This window comes from Micropterus salmoides, unplaced genomic scaffold, assembly GCF_014851395.1.
Source record: "Micropterus salmoides isolate LMB-PRFRI ecotype aquatic unplaced genomic scaffold, ASM1485139v1 Ms_hic_scaffold_7, whole genome shotgun sequence".
In the NCBI taxonomy this organism is placed as follows: Eukaryota; Metazoa; Chordata; class Actinopteri; order Centrarchiformes; family Centrarchidae; genus Micropterus; species Micropterus salmoides.
This window is the reverse complement of record NW_024044459.1, coordinates 26,268,243-26,291,237: the sequence shown is the minus strand read 5'-3', so window position 1 is coordinate 26,291,237 and position 22,995 is coordinate 26,268,243. Positions and strand designations below refer to the sequence as shown.

At 41.0% G+C, this 22,995-nt stretch overlaps 1 protein-coding gene across 1 annotated transcript in view; it reads right to left on the bottom strand.

The window, feature by feature from the left end:
• The window catches only part of pip5k1bb (phosphatidylinositol-4-phosphate 5-kinase, type I, beta b), a 34,539-nt gene extending 12,298 nt beyond the window's left edge, over positions 1 to 22,241 (bottom strand). Inside the window, exons 1-7 of the mRNA XM_038702812.1 lie at positions 22,036 to 22,241; positions 11,181 to 11,284; positions 11,016 to 11,078; positions 10,148 to 10,278; positions 6,971 to 7,088; positions 3,888 to 4,040; positions 3,331 to 3,630 (exon numbers count right to left, since the gene is read on the bottom strand). Of these exons, the coding sequence (XP_038558740.1) occupies positions 3,331 to 3,630; positions 3,888 to 4,040; positions 6,971 to 7,088; positions 10,148 to 10,278; positions 11,016 to 11,078 (765 nt within the window). The 5' untranslated portion in view covers positions 11,181 to 11,284; positions 22,036 to 22,241. The remainder of the gene's footprint in view (positions 1 to 3,330; positions 3,631 to 3,887; positions 4,041 to 6,970; positions 7,089 to 10,147; positions 10,279 to 11,015; positions 11,079 to 11,180; positions 11,285 to 22,035) is intronic.
• Positions 22,242 to 22,995: the final 754 nt, after the last annotated feature.

The following is a 22,995-nucleotide window of genomic DNA, read 5'->3' as shown; positions in this document are numbered from 1 at the left end:
CACTAGCGGTGCGGTTTTAAGATTGCTACCAGGCATGTGCTCAAACTCATGAGCGAGCATAATCTGAAACACAACCACTTTCACACAGAAATCCTGCAATGCAGGCTGTGGCTTTTCACTCAGACGTGTTCAAGCTCAGTTACTGTGTTACAACGTTCCTGTCTCAGAGGCAGATCAACACCGTCTCAGTAACGTTACTTCATTCAGCGCAGCCAGCCACATATCGCCACAATCCTCCCGGAAAAGCGGGAGACAGCTTCACACAATATACTGGAAACTCAGGTAAACCCCTACTGCAACATTACAGTACTGGTTTTAGTACGAGATTGTGTCACACTTTAAAATAATAAGACTGCAGTAAGTAACTTTACTGTAGTATTAGTTCATGACTTCTTCCTCTGGGTTGTTGTTGCTGTGAAGTTGCAGTATTGTATATTATGTGGGTCACGTTAGTTACAGCGACGGAGAGGTGGAGAAGCTGTGTACCTGAGTATTGGTAAAACCACAATAAACCTAAAATGAACGTTACGAAGCAAACAGCGGCAGGTCCGAGCTACTGTAGCGTTAGTTGGCTGATTAACTAGACGCTAACGTTAGTAAACAAATCACTCCACATTTACTTTGTACCATTACATCCTTTCTTGCAGGCTAAATCAACAGTGGTACACAGGATAGTAACATGGGTTGCGTTAGTTGGTGAAGTTATGTGGAAAGCGATATAACTTTGCACCGGATAACATAAGCAACTGCTCGGCGTTAGCCGGCGAGCTAACAGACTTTCTCTTTGTTTCTCCAGTTTTACTAATGCTCACTTTGTTCTTACTCGACATCATCTGAACCTGTTTGGTCTGATGGGCTTCAGCACATAAAACTTTATTGTTGTTTTGTATCCTTACGCGGAGCCTGTGTTTTGCTGTGAGCCAGTTGTTTTAGTAGACTGCATGTCGTTAGCTGCCGCTTGGTCGCTGTAGTCTGAGAGAGGCTCGGGAGCGCGCACAGGGCTGAATCCAACCCGGAGTCTCCACATTAAATGCAGAATAGTGGCTGATGCGAGCAACGGAGAAAACAGGCGTGTGCTTCATTTCTAAGTGAGTTTTGAGCCCATTGACAATAAAGCAATGAAAATTTGATTCATTTCATTGAAAAACTTACATACAGTCCCTTTAAGTAAAAATATTTATGTATAATCAGGAAAATGTACTGTGTATGTGTGTAATGTAACAGTTGGCCCCTGTGACAGTTTATATATATTATTATATATCACTAGATTATTTTTGCTGATACATTCATTTAAAAGCAGGGTCTTACTGTTGTAGTTGGTTGAGGTGGAGCTGATGTTTATACTACTTTGTATAGGGACTGCAACTAATGATTATTTTCATTATGGATTAATCTGCTGATTATTTCCTCAATTAATTGTTTGGTTTGTAAAAATATTACAAAATTGCTTGTGGAGAGAAATCCTGTCACATTTACCCAGAGCCTTCAGAACTTCACAATGCTTCCACAATGCCCCATAGTCAAAATTATTAAATCAACTGAAAATATTAATATAATTGAAAGGTAAAGCATCAAATCCTCGCATTTGACAAGGTACCAGGAACCAGGAGATGTTCTTGCATGAAAAATTACTTAATATTCTGTCAGTTAAATAATTGACTAATTGTTTAAGCTGTTGTTTCATTTGTTTTGTGTGCAAAATTGTAAATTAACTAAACTTGTCAAATAACTGTAGTAGAGTGAAAAGTACATAAGTAATTGTACTTAGTTACATTTCACCACTGTATTTCTTGTTTTGCATAAACTTGCAGTCACACACACAAAGGACAGGAGAGTAGAAAAGAGCGCTCTGTTACTTAACAGCCTTAACTAAATATACCCAAGACTGTTCATTATAATTAACCGCGTTCCATAAAACATTTAAGGTTCTTCTATTCCCACACAATAAAAATTTAAACATTAAAGCTGAGGCTGGTGTAATGGAAGTCATCAAGCTGAATGGTGCCATGCGGGGTTGCCGGGCCCAGCAGGTTGGCCGGGCACAGCAGGAAGGCTGGCAGGAAGTCTTTCTCCCTGGGCTCTAGGCCTTATCTGATGCACCGACTGATATTTACAGTAACATCCTGGTGTGCGTGTGTGTGTGTGTGTTTGTGTGCGCACACGCATTTACTGTATCTCAAGCAGAACAAATGGGATTACAACACAGGGGACTTTACGCTCTAGACCCCATCATTAACCAGCCACTATGGGGTAAAACATATTATATCATTATCACTCATAAAGCTATCCCAAGGGGCCATCCACCTTGGTCACATAAAGACCTTGCCTACAACTGTGGCCAACAAACACATCAGCACAATCTCAAAATGTATTGCACATGGTTGTTCAGCCTCCAACGCTACAGTAGACTGTTTTCACAAGTGATTTATCTGACACTCATGTAATGACAGACAAAAAGCATATGAAAATCTGAAGTGTGAGCTATTTCAGATAAAAGATTTTGTATGCTGCTGTCTGTTTTCATGCTTCTAAAATGCCGGTGGATTACCGGAGCAAAGACCATGTCTCCTATTAAACTCCATCTATCCTCTTCCAGCAGACAGTCTCTTGGCCTTTGTGGTAAAATAGAGAAGAATGCAAGCTTTTAGATTGGAGGACTATCTTTGGATCAGGCTCCAAGTCTCTCACACGGCAGGATCATTTCTTAATCACATTCAGTGTTTGGAGAGATGTCATGTACTGAAACATAGCAGCACAGAGACAGGAGAACAGAGCCCCGGGGCAAACTGAAAGCTCAGAATGAACACACAGTGGAAACAAACGGCCATCCCACTGGCAAACACATGGAAAATTCTCTTTTCAAAACATTTTGTTCCATCTAAGATACCCGCACACTGTCCAGAACTAGTACACGATATGGTTAACTTATACTTGTGTGTTGTGTTCAAGCTTCCATAATTGGTTACAACAATGAGAGGTCAATGACATCCCTTCGACGGCCATGTCTCTTCACTCCTGAATTCACAGGTTCAAAGCAATCTGCTCTAAGATCTGATCTGGCACATGAAATAATGTCCACTGTGGGACTTTGCTGCTCACAGGCTGAAATGTTTTTGTGATGTACTTAAGGCATTAGAGTATTAAACAAAAAAATCCTTTTGAAGGAAAGTATTTTGATAATAAAACAAAAATCACATGATCCTCGACTTCATGTTTGCACATCTTCCTTTTATGGAATAAAAGTGACCTTCCTGTTGTGGGATGACTTTGCCATTTCAAAGCCAGCACAATGAACAGACGGATACAAGACACACTGCTAAAACCACCTACCCGACAGTCCCTCTGCAGGGTCTTCATTAGGTTGTTGTATGTCTCTGCGTCAAAGTAAAGCCCTTCCTCGTGCATGTCCTGGAAGTCCAGATCTTTGTAGGTCGGACAAGCCTTCTCTCTCTCTTTCCGGGATGCCCGTCTCTTGTAGGTGGATCCCTTCAGGTCATATTTGTAGTGCATTTTGACGGAGCGCGGCAGCACGTTGTTCATCACCACCAGGCGGATGTTGATGCCACCTGACTGGATGCAGTACAGTCCGTAGAACTTGGGCAGCAGTGTGCGTGGATTCTGGTTCAGGTTCTGTGAAGAAAAAGACAGCTTAAGTCACAATGCAGTGACCAGGATCAAAACACACAGAAGTAACTTCCCTGATTTGGGCTACACTTTTACATTAATGGAATTGGGAAGCTTTGGTTCCTGATCTGTAAATTGGCTATATTATGTTGCTAATTCCCATTTAAGAAAAACCCATATTTTGTTTTTATGTAACTCCGAAGTTTAGTTTTGCCACCTTACCAGGTGCTGGAGACCTCATGAGGCACTTGTAAGAATCTCACCATGTAGTATCCAGGCAGCAATCTCTGGAGAAACTTGGCTTCTTTGTGCTGGACGGTTTTAATGATGAACTCGTCATCGCTGGTTAGGTAGAAGAGAGAGCCACTGGCCCCCGGGTTGGTCAGCTCAATCAGAGGCTCATTTACCAGGGAGTACTGAGGAAAGAAAAACATAAACAAAGCAGGTCAGATTTCTAGAAACCAGCTTCACTTGGAAGATATCCAGAGATCTCTAAACACATAAACTACTACATGGAAAAAACATTTTCATTATTTAAAGTTTATATGGAAAACATGATTAAACAAAGATGCTACACCACAGACATTTTTTGTTTATTTAGTGCTGGAAGAAAAAAAAACTGTAGTAAAGCTCCACTGGCCTTATGATATTTACAGTAAGTCTTGTGATACAGAAGTGCCATGTTTCTATTCAAATACTTGTTTCAGTGACTCTATCCCAAAAAACTATATGGCCCAAAATATGTGAGCACCCACACAAAGTAAGTGTACACCCGTACGTTGCATTGATATGCCGTGTCTTCCACTCCACTTGGCAGGGAAGACTTTCCACAAATTTTGGAACCTGGTTGCAGGGGTTGGCTCACATTCAGCCACAAGAGCATCAATGAGGTGCAACGATGGACGATTTAGCCTGACTCCTTAATATTCACATCCAAGGCGTGAGATGGGGTTGAGGTGGAGGCTCTGTGCAGGCCAGTCAAGTTCTTCCACATCAAACACAGAAAACCATTTCTTTATGGATCTGGCTCTGTGCAAAGGGGCACTGGGATGTTGAAACAGGAAATGCTCTTCCTCAAACTGTTGCCACACTGTTGGAAGCACACAGTTGTCTAAACTATCACTGCATGCAGCATGTCAATAAAGGCAGGTGTCTGTCAACTTTATTGTTATTGTTCAAAAAAACACATAACATCAGTTAATTGCCGAAATACCAGATCTGGATCACATGAGCCAAAAGATTATCTGTCTGCCAAACTTTAATGAAATCTACAGACATTTGACCCTTCCTGCTGACAAACATGCAAACCCACGTACAGAAACATAAGTACCTCAGCTGAGGGTAATAACAAGCAATTACTGCATGTGCTGCATCGCAAACCCCCCCACCAGAACGTGTAGAGAGCCTTCATGCCAATGTGTGAGGGAGAGACTGTGAGAGCAGCAGACTAAAGAGACGGGTTAGATGTTAATCAGTGCGTTATGAGTGCAACATGTTCAGAGGAGAGGAGAAACACTGGAGGCATCCGTTCTCCCTCTCCAGAGAATTTTCCACTGATGACCGTCTGCAGTTACGTTGAGTTACCAGCACAAACACATCCGCAGTTTATTGCATTTGCATTCAGGATACTGTGTGTGTGTGTGTGTGTGTGTGCGCGTGTGTGTGTGTTCTCTCTTTTAATTAGACTCTACTGTGTGGCTTCTGTCTGAATTAATTCATCATCACCTCAAGGACATCAATCATGAGAACACCCTGTGAGCGGCTGTGCCTTATTGCCAACCTCCCTCTACTGTCACAAGTCTCTGTGTCTCCTCCAGAGTCTTTTGTCTTTCACTTATGCAAAAACAAATTTGGAAATCAAAAACGAGAATGCAGCTGGTGGGGTTTTGAAAGGCTTGGAGGCAGACAATAGGGAAATGCCGTCATAACATGATGAAGCGCAAACAAGATTACACAAAATCTAATTTTGTTCCAAGCAAGAAGCATACATCTAAAGTAGGGATGAATATGGCAATAAGGTATAGTTGTGGGCAGCAAATTAAATCAGCATACAGGATGGCATGTATGGTACATAAATAAAGGCTTTGACAGGGGTGTTTGAACATGCCTCAAGAGTGATATTAGAGGTCCAAGGTTTCAGTCAGAGAATATTTTCATGGACAGAAACACAAGCGAATCTCTTTTCAGAATCTCTTTAAAAACATTACTCTCTCTTTCTCATTCTCAGTCAGTGTTTGTCTTTGATTCTGCTGGGAAATCACTGAATCATTTACTGCTTTTATTCAGCACTGGGAGCTGATTAAAGCCGTCGTAATGAGGGCACGCTCCGTTAGCTAAGTCATTACCTCCAATATCTCAACCGCCCCAAAGTTTTGTCTCATCTTCATCCTCCAATCCTGTCTTTCTCTTGTACAAATGGTGTATGGCATTACCCGCCCACTACCCAATAAAATACACGTTGAATTCTGTCACAATTAGGTGGAACTGAGGTGGAAGATTAGCGTTCAGTCAGTGGGAAGTAATTCAGGGGAAAGACAACTAGCAGGCCATTGTCTCTTGGGAGCAATGGTTGTTTTTCTATTTGCATTTTTGACATACATAGAGAAACAATGCAACAAAGTGTTCACAAGGACAAATAAATCACTGACTAAGCAATAAAGTGTGTGGTCAACAACACAGAGTATGCTTACACCAAAGATACTGTGTGGACTGTTCCTGGCCAGTCAACCAGCAGAGATTCCTGGAATCAGTCAGTGTATTTCCCAAAATGTCCAACTAGTACTTTAAGTTTTTAAAACTCTACGATGTTTATGCTTGATTCGATTTGATCTTTAAAGCTTTGTTTATACTCGCGCAAGTCTCCACATATGTTCGTAGCAGTATTTTCCGAAATACCAGTGGCGTACAAACAAAATATTCACTGAACAAGCAAGGAGTCAATGTGCGTTACTGGAAGAACATCATTATCCAACATGACTAGATAAAAAATTATATAAAATGTCTTATCTTTTGGTAGTGGGGTGCCTTCGAAGGCATCCTAGGCGCATCCTAGGTGCGCTGTGAGTCTAGGGCACCTAGTTACAAAAATTCAGTGGCCCACCAAGCGCCACAACAACTCGAGAGACGTGCTGACATCATTTTGGCATGCAGAGCCTTGCGCCGGGGACACTTCATCGAAAATTAACCTAGCTTAACACTTCATCCCCATACCCACACCTGCACGACATTTTCCAAGAAGCAGAGGAGAAGCAGAGGGATTGAATTGAAGGACTGGATTAAGAGTGTGCGTAATCACGTAAAGATGGAATAAGTAATGACAACCTAGGTCTCAGACAGGTTTCCTTACCAGGTAGTCATCTGGCTTGATGCCAAATAGATCCCTGAAGTAGCGGAAGGCCAGCGGGGCATAGGTCTTGAAGCGGAAGTCAGGATAATGATGTGCTGGGGTCAAGTTGCTTCCCTCACTGGGATGTGCGATGAATAACCAAGCATGCCAGGAAAGAAAAAACATATAATGGTATATTAGATACATGATTCCAACACTAATTCGTAATGGGGGGATAAATAAAACCTTTACCATTATATACTGTAAGTGAAACACAGTCATTCTCCAACCAAGGATCCCATACAGGCAGCACCAGGGGGGAAAGTGAAGCCTAACACCTGAGTTTTGTACCTGGGTATCTAGGCTATTGACTCCCAGTACCTGTATCACTGGGCCTTTGTAATGTGTGCCACCCATGCATGAACAGCCTTCAGTAAAGCCATCTATGGGAACCCAGATTTGCCAGTATTGTGGCGACAAACTTGCCCGTATAGAGTTCTTCGCCTGGAGACTAAAGGTGGTTCTGATTACTAGATCTAAACAATACCACACAATACATGAGCCTTGATACTGAGGGGAATAAAGGGAATACCAAACAGCAAACAGACAAAATAATCTAAATTTTTTGTTGTTGCTTAACAGTGAGACCTGACATTCTCAGATGGGCTTTGACGAAGAACAAACCTGTTTTGTGAGCTGTGTCCGCGGGGAACACCACAACACAGGAGTAAGCACGTCTGATAGCATGAGTCAGCTGTGCTATCAGTCTTTGATCAAATAAACTCTCACTGAAAATCAATCACACTGAACCTAAATCTACAAGAAGTAGGTTAATAAAGGTTTATGTTTTCCAGGGCACCTCTAAATCTGGTTCGAATTCTCAGGACTTGGATGGTTTTCTGGGTGTTGTTTTGTGCTTCTTGCATTGTGCATTGTGTAAAACAACACCTGTAATTACTCTACAATGACATCTGACTATTCTTTTTAGTGCGTGAGGGGACCAACAATTATCTGTCATCAATGACTGACAGTCCATGATGGCAACACACGCCTCACATGGAAAAACACAGCACCTGGAAATATTTTATTTATTCCAACCATACAGCCATCTGTGTGTGCGTCTGCCTGGTGAAAGATGTGAGATGTGTGCTGGTTGTCAGAGAGACGAAAAACGGTGTGTACGTGTGTGTATCATGTTCTTATATCTCTTAGTGGGGCCCATGGAGACTTGTGTCACAGAGAGGACAAACATTTAGGTCCCCACGGTTAGAGACTGCTTTTTGAGGGTTAAGACGTGTTTTTAGTGTTCAGGTTACGTTAGGGTTAAGGTTAAGGTTAAGGTTAAGGTTAAGGTTAGGCAGGTAGTAGTAATGGTTAAGGTTAGGGTAAGGAGCTAGGGAATGCATTATGTTAATGAGATGCCCCCACAGGGATAGTGGAACAAATGTGTGTTTGTGTGTGTGTGAGAGTCAAAGTGAACCATGACATCTCCAGCCATCCAAAACTAGACTGACAGGTAAAGAAACTGTGGAAAAACCTCCAGAGAGGAGCAACAACAAGAGGAGGAAGAGGTGTGGTGAAAGGTAGGGAGGCAATAATAGCATCAGAGAGCCATCCCCATCACTCAGCCACTCTCTCAGGATACTCGATAATAGAAAGAGAGAGGTTTGTGTGCTATTGCAGTACAGAAAAGAAACACTTAGAGTAAGAAGAGAGAATAAAGAGGAAAATTGTTGTAACATGGCAGACGTAACACATCAATTTCCCTCCCCACTGATGATGTTTTGTTTGTTGTGTCTTGTGCAATTTTCTTTTTTCCTAACCACGTAGCCTTGATTTTTTTAATTTCATGGGTTTTTTTCCCAGTGAAAAGCTGGCCCTGAAGAGAACTTCAACTTTCGTTTGAAAAGGTTGGGCATTTGGTGCAAATAGAGAATGATGTAATAAGCTGTCCTTCACTATCTCAGCAAAGCCACAGCAGGTTTTTAAACATGCATCACTGTAGGGCCAACACCAAGAGCAATGTTTGGCTGTTGCTGAGGAGCAGGACGGTAAATGTGCGTGCCAAGACCAGGTTTGCATAAGCAACACAGAGTTTGCATATCCTGGAGCAGCATCTCATAGGTAAACCACATAGCATTTCCTTGCAGGGCTCTCTTCCCGATGCTTAAGTTAAAAACAGTCCATGTATTTGGCCACAGATAGAAAAACAACAAGTGAACAATATTTGCTTGATTATTTCCTTTTGTAGAAATCTTTGCATATTTATTTTCAGGATAGGACATATAAAGCACATTTTTTAATAGAAAATAGAACATTTATACATCATTAATACATTCAAACAGCTAAAATCAAACGATGATGAGATCCTCTAAAACTCACTGTACTGACTGTATCTACTGTATAAAATAAAAACTATACATATATTATACCGTATATAGTATTATATATATATATATATATATATATAAATATATATATATTTTTTTTTTTTTTTTATAGATACAGTATGTGTGTGAACATCAACTAGATTACATAAAATGTTTCTTTAAGCTGAAGACAGGATGAGATGACGGAGTAGACACACACATGGGTTTTGCACTGTGGCAGTAGAGGCACCCATTAAGCTGATTTCACATCTTCTTGGCAGGATTATCTACTAGAATAGTTTTATCCCTGCATCATGCCTTAGACTAGCAAAATGTACTTTGTTAATAAATGATGATGGTGGCAGTTTGCGGTGGCAGCATAATTTCTTTAGACTGGATGTCCAGGGCCTGCACTTTCCATTGAGCATGATTTATAATAGTTTTAAATGTTTTTAATACAAGACCCAGACATATAATATGTGAGTGGGCAGACTGGCAAAGTTTAGTCTTTAGTGGATTTTCATTCATTCACTTTGCAGAGTCAGGAAACTGTCACAGCCAAAGAGCAGCATGTTACCACCTACACATAATCTGTTTTTATGAAGCAGCTCTCTGATTCACTGGCTCTTGTACACAATTAACCTTGAGCTTATGCAAAAGTCTGGCTGCTATTTTGATGACAATGTACAAATTACAGTGCTACACAAATAACTATTTTTTTTAAAGGAGTACATCTGAAAATGTATCAATTAAAGCACATGTCAGTTTGTGTATGGAACCTGTGTACCTGAACGTATGTCTAAGTGGGTTGGCACAACGTAGCACTGACCTGGGCAGAAAGACACTCTCCACCACATAGAAGTCTTGCATAAGCACATCTCTGTCAGGCTTGGAGGTGAGGTTGCCCACTGTATAGCCAATACCAAGCTGAATGGCCCCCTTCAAAGCCGATGATGTGGTCTAGATGGTAACAGAGAAGAGAAAACGTCACATTAGTCACGCTATTATAGCATTGCGTCACTGCTGTCCCCATTACATGCACCACTGGGTGTAAATGTGAATGAATGAAATGCAAAAAATAGGCAAGGCTGAGCATACTGTTCCTTCAGTTTGAGCCATTTTTATATTTCATTTACCGACTCTAGTTCAATATAACATGTTATTTCACAAATCAAACTATTGCGTAGAGGTAGATGACATCAATATCAAAAAAGCAGACCATACACAGAGACATTAAAATCTATGGCTTTTGTAAAGTACACATTTGTAGCACAATTTCCATAAAAACACAAAACCAAAAAAGGCTGCATACACATACTAGTAGTGTAGTCCAAGCCTGAACAGTTGTAACCACAGTGGAGTGGCTTGTAATGGTGACAGCTTAAGAAATGCTACCATAACCAGTGATGTCTAAAGATTTTTTTAAAAAAGTAAAGAAAACAAGTGTGACTAGCACTTGACTGATCTCTGGCAGCAAGCCTAGCAGAGGTCAGAACATTATGTGCTGTAGAAGGACATTTATAAGAGCTCATGTGACTCACAGGCTCAGAAGTAAAGACCTTTTGGACTTGTTGCTTCTAAACAGCAGCATTACAAAATAAATGAATTCATGTTATGGAAGCAGGTTCACATTCTTCTTAAGAGGCAGATAAAACCAAACACAGCAAGGCTCTTGAATGAGTAGTCATACTTCTTACCTTCTTGTACGTCTTCTCTCTGCTCCAAGTCCCGCTCATCCCATTTTCTGTTGTGGTTGACATCTGAAAGAGACACAAAGGATTGAAATAAAACTATGACAAACAACAAATGACAATTTCCATCATCAACATAGTGACTGGAAAGAGTCAATAGCATAAACCTACCTTGCTTAATGAAAAGCTGTGCCCGACAAAAAGCAATCAGGGCGACATCTCTTGATTGTCAGCTTGAGCAAACATCAGGAGGTTTGGATCTGTCAGGGGACAGTCTGCAACAGAACAGACCCGCAGAGAGTTATTATTACACAATAAGAAACCAGGACAAAAAAACGCTTACAGCCTTGGAATTAAGTGAAGCTATTCCAAAGTTAAGATGTGACAAGCTGAGGACAGGAGGGAACATGTCCACCAGCCAAGATTCCTTGATTAACTGGGATACGTTTTAGGCCATTTGAATTTTAGTCTATTTCTAAACTCTTGAACTGGCCTGCAGCAGGCAATCTCTGTTTTGACAGTCACTCATTACTAATGAAATGTTTATGCACGTGTGTTTGTAATAACTACCAAAACTCTTCTTATTAGGGTATTGTTTTGGAGAACAATACAATCCTGATTGTCAGTTCAGCTGTTCAGCTGCGTCACAAATTGCACTGTGGAGATGTAGAAAGTACACTATACTTAATACTTAAACATTTACTTGTACCTTCTCTCCCTCATCCCTGACTTCTTTATTTTCATAATTCCTTTCATATCCCAGGAAAGGTGTGTTGGATAAAAAAACACCACATAAAGAAGCAGAGCTGCAGAGTGTGAATGAATAAGGTGTAGCCCTGGGGCTGAAAGTGATCTGCTGGCACTGCCCAGCTTACAGCACAAGCAAGTCCTTACTGAGCCGCAAAAACACCAGCCTGTCTCATTTCCTCACATGTTTTCCATCATTTTTACTGTACCACTCCCTATCACTCTCTTTCCTTCCCTCCTTACGTTTTTCTAGTTTGCTTTCTCCATGTTTCACTCCTTCATTCTCAAGAGAAAATAAGGCAGAGTCACACAAATTAATGAAACTGTGACTGTGTGCGTCTCCTGAGTGAGTGGGAAAAGCAGGGAGGAGGAAGGGATTAAAAGAAACACCGGCAAAATGTGGACTTTGTCTGATAAGCTCTGGCAAGCCTGCAGTCACCACTCCACCTGCATATAAATGCACCTGCAGGTCTCAGAGCCTTGACTATTACCCAGTGTCTTTCTGCTTCATCAGCACTTGCAGTACCATGTCCTTCAGCCACCTGCTCTGTGACCAGCAATCACATCCCCATCAGAATATAAACACTCAATGGAACCAGTTTTATTTTGGACGTCTTAATAAACAGCTACTACTAGTAGTGCTGTTACTGTTGTAACACTGCTCCAAAAAAGGGATCAAATATGTTGTAACCATGTTTAAAAATAGTCTTCAAAAGGAGAATACATGTTGACACACACAAACACACGCGCACACATTGATTCAAATATTAAAAGAATGCAGCAGACACTATACTCTTATCTCCAGGCTGGGTTCTTATCTGTACACCAGCTCCTCTGTTGCTATAAACACAGAGACAACTACCAATACAATTTTTTTAGCTGAAAGCACACCTCCCAAATACAGCTATGTGTCTTTGTTTGGGTCTATGCGTCATGTCTATCTTCTCTATCACCATTAAAATAATATTCAGTCTTTTCTTTTCCTGTCTTAGGAAGGAACTCAAGCACATCTGGTCACACAAAACTTGTTAACTCATCCTGAATGGAAATATTTTGTTTGTCGCGTGACTTTGTGTGGCTGGAACGATCACCTAGAATGCTCTGTACAAAACAAAATCCAACCAATCCATAGCTGTGTCATTTAAAATTAATCAGAATATGTCTGTTCACCATTGTGTAATGAGGTGTTGATCCACCTGAGCCATTACACTGTATGACTGGCTGTGTGCTCTGAACCTGAGGAATGTTAATGAGCCTGCAGGACTGTCTGGCTCTATGCTCAGCCCTGGCCTGAGTGTCAGTGTTAAAAGGGATTGTTTGGACCTCTCTCTCTCTCTCACCTGACCCCACAACCCAGCCGGTGCTCCAATAGACTGTTTCCAGAATAATCCATGCGAGGCCCAGCAGCTGCAGCGAACAACAACAGGTCTGTTGTTCACCTCTCAACAAAAGAGAGGCAAACAGATGGTTGGACGTGTGGATGAAAATGGATGGATGGATCATCCTAATCAGCCGTCTTAAAACTGTCATGCACTACGCACTCGCATTGCAAATATCATCAGCATACAGGAGTATAACAAGGAATTGAAGAGAGCACATTTACACTGTTACAGATATGTAAAATGATACCTTGTACATTGTGAGTCACAATTACATTAGTGGGAGCATCTTAGTCAAATCAATGCCTCTGGCAGATAGTGTATGTGTTGTGGTCTGGGTGAGGACCAAAGAGGTAAACTGAGACAACTGATCAATAAAAAGGAAACTCTAAAGTCTAATTCTGAATGTCTGTAAAGATTCTTAGTCATCCAGGTCATAGTTATCCAAAGAAAGTTAGAGTCTTAAAGTTAAATCTGAATGAAAACCACTGGCCCGTGTAGAGGGGTTGACTTGTGGGTTGTTTATGTGCCTTTACAAAGGTCAAGCAAGATCATAAAGACATCATATGTTATAGTAAAACTGTCCAAGGCTATGAGTAAAATAAATTTGATGGAATGGTGAAAAATACAATCTCGGTCAATTTCCACAGTTGGATTTCATGCAAAAGCAAATATACTTTACACAGACAAAGGTAAGTGTCCAGTAAAAATTTAAAATACAAAACTGTTGGAACTGCAAAGTTTCTTAGCAAACACACCCTCTCTGTGAATGTCTTTGTCAAAGCAATGTGCTTTTCATTCATGTTATCTTTCCTACTTCTTAAGTACTTTGTGACTTCTGCTCGTAAAAGGTGCTATTTAAATAAACATTACTTACTTAGCTCTTCTCTCTGTTCCTAAACAACTCTCTTCCCGCTCGTCCACACGCCCTTGTCAACGACTCTACCACCCTTCAAACAAACACACTTGAGAGCAGATCAAACACTGGCTCTCATGCCATTTCTCCTCCATGGTTTCCGGGATATTGCCAAGGGTGCCAGTCATGCCCTGTGGAAGTCAAATAACTACTCTGTACCAAGGCTGACCTGACAAGGAAAATACTATGTTACTGAGAGCAGACACGGTCCGTCTGGTGTAATGAAAATGGAGATCTAATGCACCTGAACTGTCAAAAAGTCTGAGTAGCTGTGGTAATATTACCGCACTAACCTCAGTAGGCAAGATAGTTGTACTAATGAAGGCAGGCTATAGGAAGATCTGATTCTTTACAATAAGGAAAAGTGGAAAAGCAATTTTCCCAGTAGAGCACAACCATTTTCAAACCATGTGATCATATCACGGCTGAGATATTCAGAACTACATATAGGTTCCTTTTTGCTCTACTTTGCTTCACTCCCCAGATACTATTGGATTACTGCAGCAGATTGGAGACATAATGGAAAATCAATAGCAGACCAGCAATGCAGAGCGCCGAGGACTGGCCTATTGGGCTTTCATGACCTTCACAATCCCTGAGTGAGATGTTAGATAAGCACAGATATCTGGATTTGGGTGGATACAATCAAGAAGATGCATGGGGAGTCAGCTTAGCTTGGCCTGCAGGGGATCGGCTTCATCAACTTAACTGCTCTGATCCTTAACTACGGCTCACAGAAACTCTACCCACGCAAAATTTTACTCAGACAACTTGTTTAATTGCATTGTTGTTTGTATTTTTAAAATCTCTTTTCAGTATCCAAAAATACTCAATATTCCACGACCAAAGCCAACATGATATAGCACATTGAAATAAAGTGTGAGCTACTACATGAAACAAAATCCCAAAAGTACTATATATCCTAACGCTGAATGTCTTCGTCATCTTTCTGACCCAAAATAGATTCACCCATTCAGAAGCTCTGCTCAAATACACACAAAGAAAACAGAATAGAAAGCACAAACAGTTTCAACGTGCAAGCCTACATGTGCACACAAACATACAGGTTTACATAGCCACACACCCTCTCTGTTTTCTCTCCCTGGTGAGTCCCCACGCCAAATGAAGCTGTAACACAGCAGACAGATATTACTTTGAACTGTTTTTGGTGTGTTCTGTTCCATATTTCACTGTATCCTCTGGAGGTGTGTTTGTTTTCGTCATCCCTCGCAGTGATACGCTGTGCTTTAACTTCAGAGTAGTGTCTGTCTCTCGACAGCAGGCACAACGCAGCATTGCAGCGCTGGCAAAGATGTGTGTGTGAGTGAGTGTGTGGGGACACTATGTCTAAACAAGACAAAAAACATGTAGACACATGTGAATGTTTGATTGGCTGAAGTAAAAATGTGGAGATGTATTGCTATTAGTACTCGTAGGGCAAAAATAAAATTTTGGCCAAAGGGCAGCACCACATAAAGACTATGTTGTTGCCTAAATCAAAAGAGTTTATCTTAACGTTTAGCATGTAACATCCAGTGTGTAGCATGTACAGTATGTCACACATATTAACATGTGTACGCTTAGCTTACGTGCTAATGTAGTTAGTTCATGTACAGCATGTAAGAATGCTATCGACATCCTGTTAGCGAAACTATTTTGGCATTGATCTCAGAGTACATGGGAAACTTTGGCCATGAGTTTTAGATGCATCTTGTCATGAAAGTGACATCTGTGCCATATTTGGAAAAGTATGGTACAAACCGCCAGCAGAGCTAGAATGGCTAAAAATACATTGATTTCTGTCTTAACAACATGATGCTGCAAGGAGAAGACGACAACAGCAAGGAATGGGAGCTCTTTAGAGTGAGAACAGCTACTGTCCATGATCTATCATCACAAAGTGCAGAGTGTGCTGAGCACAATATCAATCATAATACTTGTCTCAGTAAGGAGTGTGCACATGTGAGATACACTACTGGCCAGGCAACTATTACCAACTAAATGCAAACTTTAACTGATGGCATTTGACCTTTTGGCAGCAAATAAAGAGAAACAATAGGTGGGAGGAGAGGAGGGACTACACCTACAGAGGTATGACCTTTGAAATGTGACTGAAAAACTGAAAAATGAGCTAGAAAGACAGAGGAGGAAGACAATGGGAAAGAGAAACAGAGATACAGAACAAAATGTGTGATAGTTTTAAATATTTAGTTGGGTGCTTCCAACAACGTAAAACAATGCACAAACATGTCAAATGTTATTGACAGAAAAAAAAATTCCCAGCAGGACAGAAAAAAAACCCAATATAATATGACAATGCATAAACAATATAATGACAATGAATATATTTGGTTTTCTAAGACAACATGAACACAAGAAACCCGGGGAGAAGACTCCGCCTGTGTATTTGTAATTCAGAGAGTGTCTCCTCTAGTTCCACTCCGCATGAAAAGCACTGAGGAGGAGGGCACGCTCTGTGTCCAGAGTCACATGATTCAAATGAAGGAATGGGGGGTGCTGGTGTGGGGGGGGTTTGAGAGAGAAAACAGAGACGATGTTCTCTAAAGACACAGAGGCAGGGACAGGCTGCCCTGATGGAGCGATACAGTCCAGCACTGATACACTCTGAGACAAGGACTTATTACAGCAGGCTTATTATATTCAACCACCAGATATCTATACTATCTAGCCTCAGCTCTTAAAGTCAGAGCCCATGACACAAAGGGAAGAGAGAGACTTGCCCATCCCAGGCAAGCCTAGCTTAGTTTTACTTAGCCCTGCTCTGGAGTCCAAAGGTCCTCTCACTCTCCCTTAAGCCACAAGGGTGACAGGGAGGTTTATTACTATGCATATCGCTGTGGGCATAAGTTTATTATTCTCATTAGTTTACTTTATTGATCAGAGGTCACAGGCTGCTAAAGGAAACGAGGAGGAATTTCATGCTTCACCCAGCCCTCTGTGTGTTGCTGTATAACCATTTTGTCATCTCTCTTTCCCACTCTCTCACTCTAGCACCCCATCGTCCCCTCTTGGGCCTCTGTGAGCCTCGTCATTACCAAGAAAGGAATGTAGGAGGAGGGCATTGGTGCTCTGCAGGGCCAAAACAACAAACAACAACAACAAACACCACAACCTCCGAATAATCTGAATTCCTGCAGGGCTGCCAACCTAGCGCCCTGCCTGCACCACTCCAACCAACCAGTCGTTATACAGAGGAGCACAATTACGAGCCAATTACCGCTGCAGCCTTCCTCTGGCAGATTATTTCGTCCTTTCCTCAAAAGCTGGTGCCAACATGCTACAAGGCTGTGGGGGGGGGGCTATCTTTTGGAGGTCATTAAGATCAAAGTGATAATACTGGGAAATTCTACATCCATTGCAAAGTAAATCAAGGCCATTTTTTGACAGACCCTGGCACTGCGGTTTGTTGACAGTCTTTCCAAAATTAACATATTTCTGTACAAACATGAATTTTGGAAGTCAGTATAGCTGAAACACTGCTTTGACTGATGAATATTTGTCAAGTCACATTACTATCAATAATTACATAAGGTGCTATGAATGAGGACTGTCCTGATCATTTGTATCTTCACTCTTAAACTGTGAAGGATACTGCTGGGAGATTTAAAAAAAGATGATTCAAAATCTGTCATAGAGGCTGAGATATCATGGCTTTTAGTCCCCTAAAGAGGGATTGGGTTGAACACACAATACAGCTCAATGATTTATTTTAATTAGATTCTTCCTGCCTGGTAAATGTCTTTTAACTTTCCCACCACCGAGTTTGTAACGAAAACTTTGTTATAAATCTGTAGTCTCCAAGCAGAATCCAAGATAACAATGTTTCCGGACTTAACATAGCTCCTTCAGAGCCTTTGAAGATATTACATGATATTAATGGTTTTCAGTTTTTACTTTCCATGACAAGTAAAGTGATCTTCATGTGTTAAAGTTTTTCACTTAGCATTAGTAAAGCCAAAGACAGTTATGGCAAGGACTTCAAGGGTTAAAAAGTAAAAGAACATTCATGCTTTTTTTACTCTATCTCTGAACTTGTTTATACGTATTTTTAATTCAACATTTTAAATTGTTATTACAATTTTTTTAGTTTTAGTATTAGTTATTACATGAACTTGAAATTACTTTACCACGTTTTACTTTAAGAATTACTTACATATACAAATATTACAGATCACATATAAGGGAGGACTTTAATTTACAACTGGCAAACAGTTCCATTGCTTTGAAAAATAACGTGGGGGAGCCCTCATTTTCTATGAAATTTTATACCTTCTAGGGTGAACACTGATCACAGTACTGATAATAACAGTTAATTATGAATTCCTGACTGAGTTGCTATCAGTAGTAGGCCTATGTGGTATGTGCTGACATGAGTGCAGCCTGGCTGATGAATGAGGACAATAAAACAGAAAACAGAGAGAGAGGGAGCTGCCCACCATTCGCGTAGGTAGAGGTGCAACACTACTGAATAGAGGTGTGGAGGCTAAACCTCATCCGATCAACCAACACTATATATGTCAAACTGCCCACTGCCCCGTCTAGGTTTTATACTACAGCATCTTCTTCAGCAGCACTCTGGTTCATTCTGCTGGCCCTGAAAAAAGTGCTTCTGATTCTTTGTTTTAAAACATTTGAGGAGGATTGGAGCACTTATTCAATTAGTCCAATGATCTGTTAGTCTACTGACAATAAATTTCACTTCTGAGGAGCAATTCATAATTTTAGTCATCTAGTAAAAACACCAAACAAACTACTTAATGCTTCACGAATGCAGATTCTGATAAATCGAGATGGCCAATATATCAGCTTTATCCGTATCAGCATATGCGTCGACCAACGAGTAACAAGACATTGTTATTGTTACATTCATAGATATAGTTGAGCCTATTTAGAAACAGCGTGCACATTCGGATATTGGCATATAATAATCATTATCAGATTTGTTAGCCACTCAAATGATCAGTATCTGCCTCAAAAATCCAGTTTAGTCAGACTATAAGAATATTGTTTTATTGGTTGCTGGTTTGACATTTTATAGGCTAAATTACTAATTTAGTAATTGAGTCATCAAACAGTACTAGTTTAACCAATAGAAAATGTAGTCATAAGTAACAATCCCTAAAGGTCTGGCAATGACTTACTCGAAAATAGCAAAGCAGCATAACACACAACACTCTTTAACCATCAGAAAATGCCAACTGCTCATGGTATTATAGGACGTACAGTACGAAGTATCAAGTGCAACACTAAACAGAATTAAAATGACTCCAATAATTTCCTATACTATCCAGGAATGACCAAATAATCAGACATAGATGGATTCTACATTTTGTTTTAATATACAGATTTCAAGCTGTATGGAAACAACTTACAAATAATTTCGGATCCCATTCACTCGCTCTGTTTCTTCACTGAAATTAAAGTAAAGTGATATGAGTAAAGACTGCTGCAAGTGAGCTGAGAAAAGAATGGCGTGGTGCTGAATAACTCGAGATGACAAACTCTGGAAAGAAAACAAACACTCTTGTCACGCTTTCAGCTCTTTGCAACTGGAACGTGGCACATTAGCACTTCGACCCAGAACATAACACTGCAGACGGGAGTGAGAGAGGATCCTTTGAGAGAAGAATTAGAGTGCAGCCAGGAGGAAGACAGGTCACACTAAACACACAAATATTACGAGGTCCCGAATTTCATTTTCACAACACAGTGAGGCATTTTTTTATCAGAACATCTTCAATGTAACCACACCCAACGTGGGGCCACCCTGCTGCGTGCAGACACAAGGCACATGGGTCAGTCAGACCATTATCAGGAATGAGAGAGAGAGAGAGAGCTGAGATCTACTGTTCAGAGCTCTGACTTATGTAACTGTCTTAATGAGCCTCATATGCCTGTTATTTTCGTCCTATCACTACTGGGATCCCATGGAACAGTACACAGAGTGCTCTTTGACCCAAAATCACATGACTGCACTAAAACCCCATAGCTGTTAATTGCTGTGCTACCTCTTCGCCATAAATCAGTAAAAGGATATACTAATGTTGGCTTAACAAAGGCGACTCTGTGCTTTGGAACAGTGATTAATGCTTAAGTTTCACGATTTAATCACTAATTTAAGAGAGAATCCAGAGAGTCCACTGTAAAAGCCCAAAAAAAGCTGGTAATATATATGATTTGTGATGACAAGATTTTGGCTCTAAAGTGCGGGGGCACTTCTGCTGCTACTCAGATGGAAAATATTACATAATGCACAGATGCTGCTCACTCTGACGAGCAACATATCAGTGCAAGGGTGGCAGGCAGCACAGCACAGCACAGGAGCTCAGGTGTTAGTCCCAAGGAGAGAGCAGCAGATTTGCATGAGCTGTTTTCCCTTTCAAACATCCTCTGCAGCAATTTGACCAACCTGGCCCACGCTGGACCACTTGCAATACCTCCTAGTCAAATAAGGAAGAAACATGAAGTTCGTAATGGTAACCACAGGCTCGAAAACCTGTGTAACACCTTGTCCTTGTCCTAAAGCCTGGCTTGAAACCAGCCAGATTTGCATGATTATTAATTTTCTCCAACCATCAGTATGTCACACTTTTGTGAAACTGGCATCTGTGAAGATTCTCAGTCATCCAGATCATAGTTATCCAAGGAAGGTTAAGATCAAGGGCAACTGGACTTGGTGGAAGATACTTGAAGATGTTTCCCATCTCATCCAAAAGGGCTTGTTGGTGGTAATGTCTATTATTTCAATTATTACAAGATATTTTTTAACATATGTTGCTTTATTAGCCACTTTGCAGTGCAGAAAAGCAACACATACATGGGGTCACAGGGCAAAATCAGGCCCAGGAAATAGCAGATACACTTCACTCTTCAGCTAGCTGAACCACCCAGCTGCCTCTCTCACAGCAGAGAGAAAAGCCCATCGTAATGTGCCAAAACTTCCTTTATTCTGACAAAGTAAACCACTCACTCAGAAATAAAAACATAAATTTGCCTATTAAAATTCATTAGATTGACAATGATATAAAATTATATAAACATATCATAAAGTTCAACAGTTGAACTGCCACTGAATGATAACCAGGAAGTCCAGATCTGGACACTGCTGTTGTTGAGCTCGCCTAGGCAGCTTTCCTGCTCACTGGGCAGCCATCATTCTCCCAGCATAGCATGCAAGATAACCAGTTATCTCTTTTTTTCTTAGGACTGGCAAAGATATTTCCAACTACTAGAAGGAGAAATGTAGCACTTCACTGTCAAGAGCAGTGATAATGTGAGGCTCATGCCAGGCTGGTCCAGTACAGCATCTAATAATGCACACAGATAAAATATTTGGAATACAAATATGTCACCTGGGGTTTTGATTAGATTTCCATTATTATAATTTTGAGTTATTGAGTTTTGAGCCAGTGACTTTCTTCCTTGTGTTACACAACCTTCAACAAGCCAGCCTCACCTCCCATAAAACAACACAGACGTCCAGTTCCTGCCCAAAAGCGCAAGACACAGTTGCGGACACATACATAACAAACTTTGGCATTAGTAGGAAGCAGAAACAAAAAGTAAATGTTGATACAGCGAAACTGAGTGACTGTCCATCAGCTGCACTCTGGCCCCAACTGGTTGTATGACAGGCTTCCCAAAAACAAGAATTTAATTTAGTTGAAAGGTTGAAAATAATAAAATAAAATGAGCCACCCCCTAAACCAAGACTGCATTTAATTTTTATACCGCCACTTAACTGTTATCATTTGAATTATGATACAACAATAATACCTTCTACAATCTCAACACATTGGTTTGTCATTTGACCAGAAACTGTTTAAGCGCACCTGCAGATTTTCACCTGTCGCAGCATCTGGATACACTTGGAAACACTACACGTAAAGTCTATTTGTAAAACAATGGTCAAGGCATCTAATGTTTCACTAGATGGGCTACATGAAACTCATCGAACCCTTACCAGCCAATCGTCTTCTTCCGAGTAAAAATATTGTTTTCCTGACAGTTGCTGCTGCAGTCCTCACAAAAAGCCCAGTCGATACCCAACTGATAAATAAATGCGATTAAGATAAATGTACGCAGTGTGTATTTCCACCGCAGGGGAACAGCGTACAACTACAGAATCACTCCTCCGCTGAGGGCAGCAAGAAGCCGTGTGTGTCTCTGTGTCCCTGCTCTGCCTCTTTACATGCAACCATGCCTTCAGTGCACCACTGGATCCAAAAATGACAAGCGACTCGAACACGCCCTCTGCAGGCATACTTCAATTTGCTCAGGAAAAAATTAAATGAAAGCTTCATTTCATTTCTTTGCCTAAAATGTGTAAGGTAATGATAATATCTCTGTTATCTCTCCCAACTGTAATAGGAGTTTATTCACATCTGCGTTCCTGGTTGCATGATATTTGACTTTTGGTAAATACAGTAGCAGTAAGGTGGCCTAGTGGATAGCACTATGGCCTCACAGAAAGAAAGGCCTGGGTTTGAACCCTAGTCGTTTCTCCCAGTGTCTGCATGGGTTTCCTCCGGGTGCTCCAGTTTCCCCCACCATCAAAACGTTAGGTAGGTTCTCCAGTCACAGCTGTTTGACCAGACACTGCATTCAATCTGGTTTGTTTGGATAATTGCGGCCCGTCTATTGGCCCCGGGTCTAAAGTGTGTACATGTGACTGGCGGAGAGTCTACAGCGCGGCTGAGCTCTCGACCAATCGGACTTCGCGTAGCCGCCAGAGCTCCCGCATCCTCGCGGTGATTGACAGCCGGTAGTCTGCTACGGCTTTCGGAGCTAGCTAACTCACCTGCCCCCGCCTCCTGTGGCTGATGTTAACTGTGGATTAAGAGAAATAACTCCACTTCATAGCCTACTTCAAGGTAAGGAATAACCTCTTTCACCTAAGTTTATTTTCGCTATTATTGTGTGT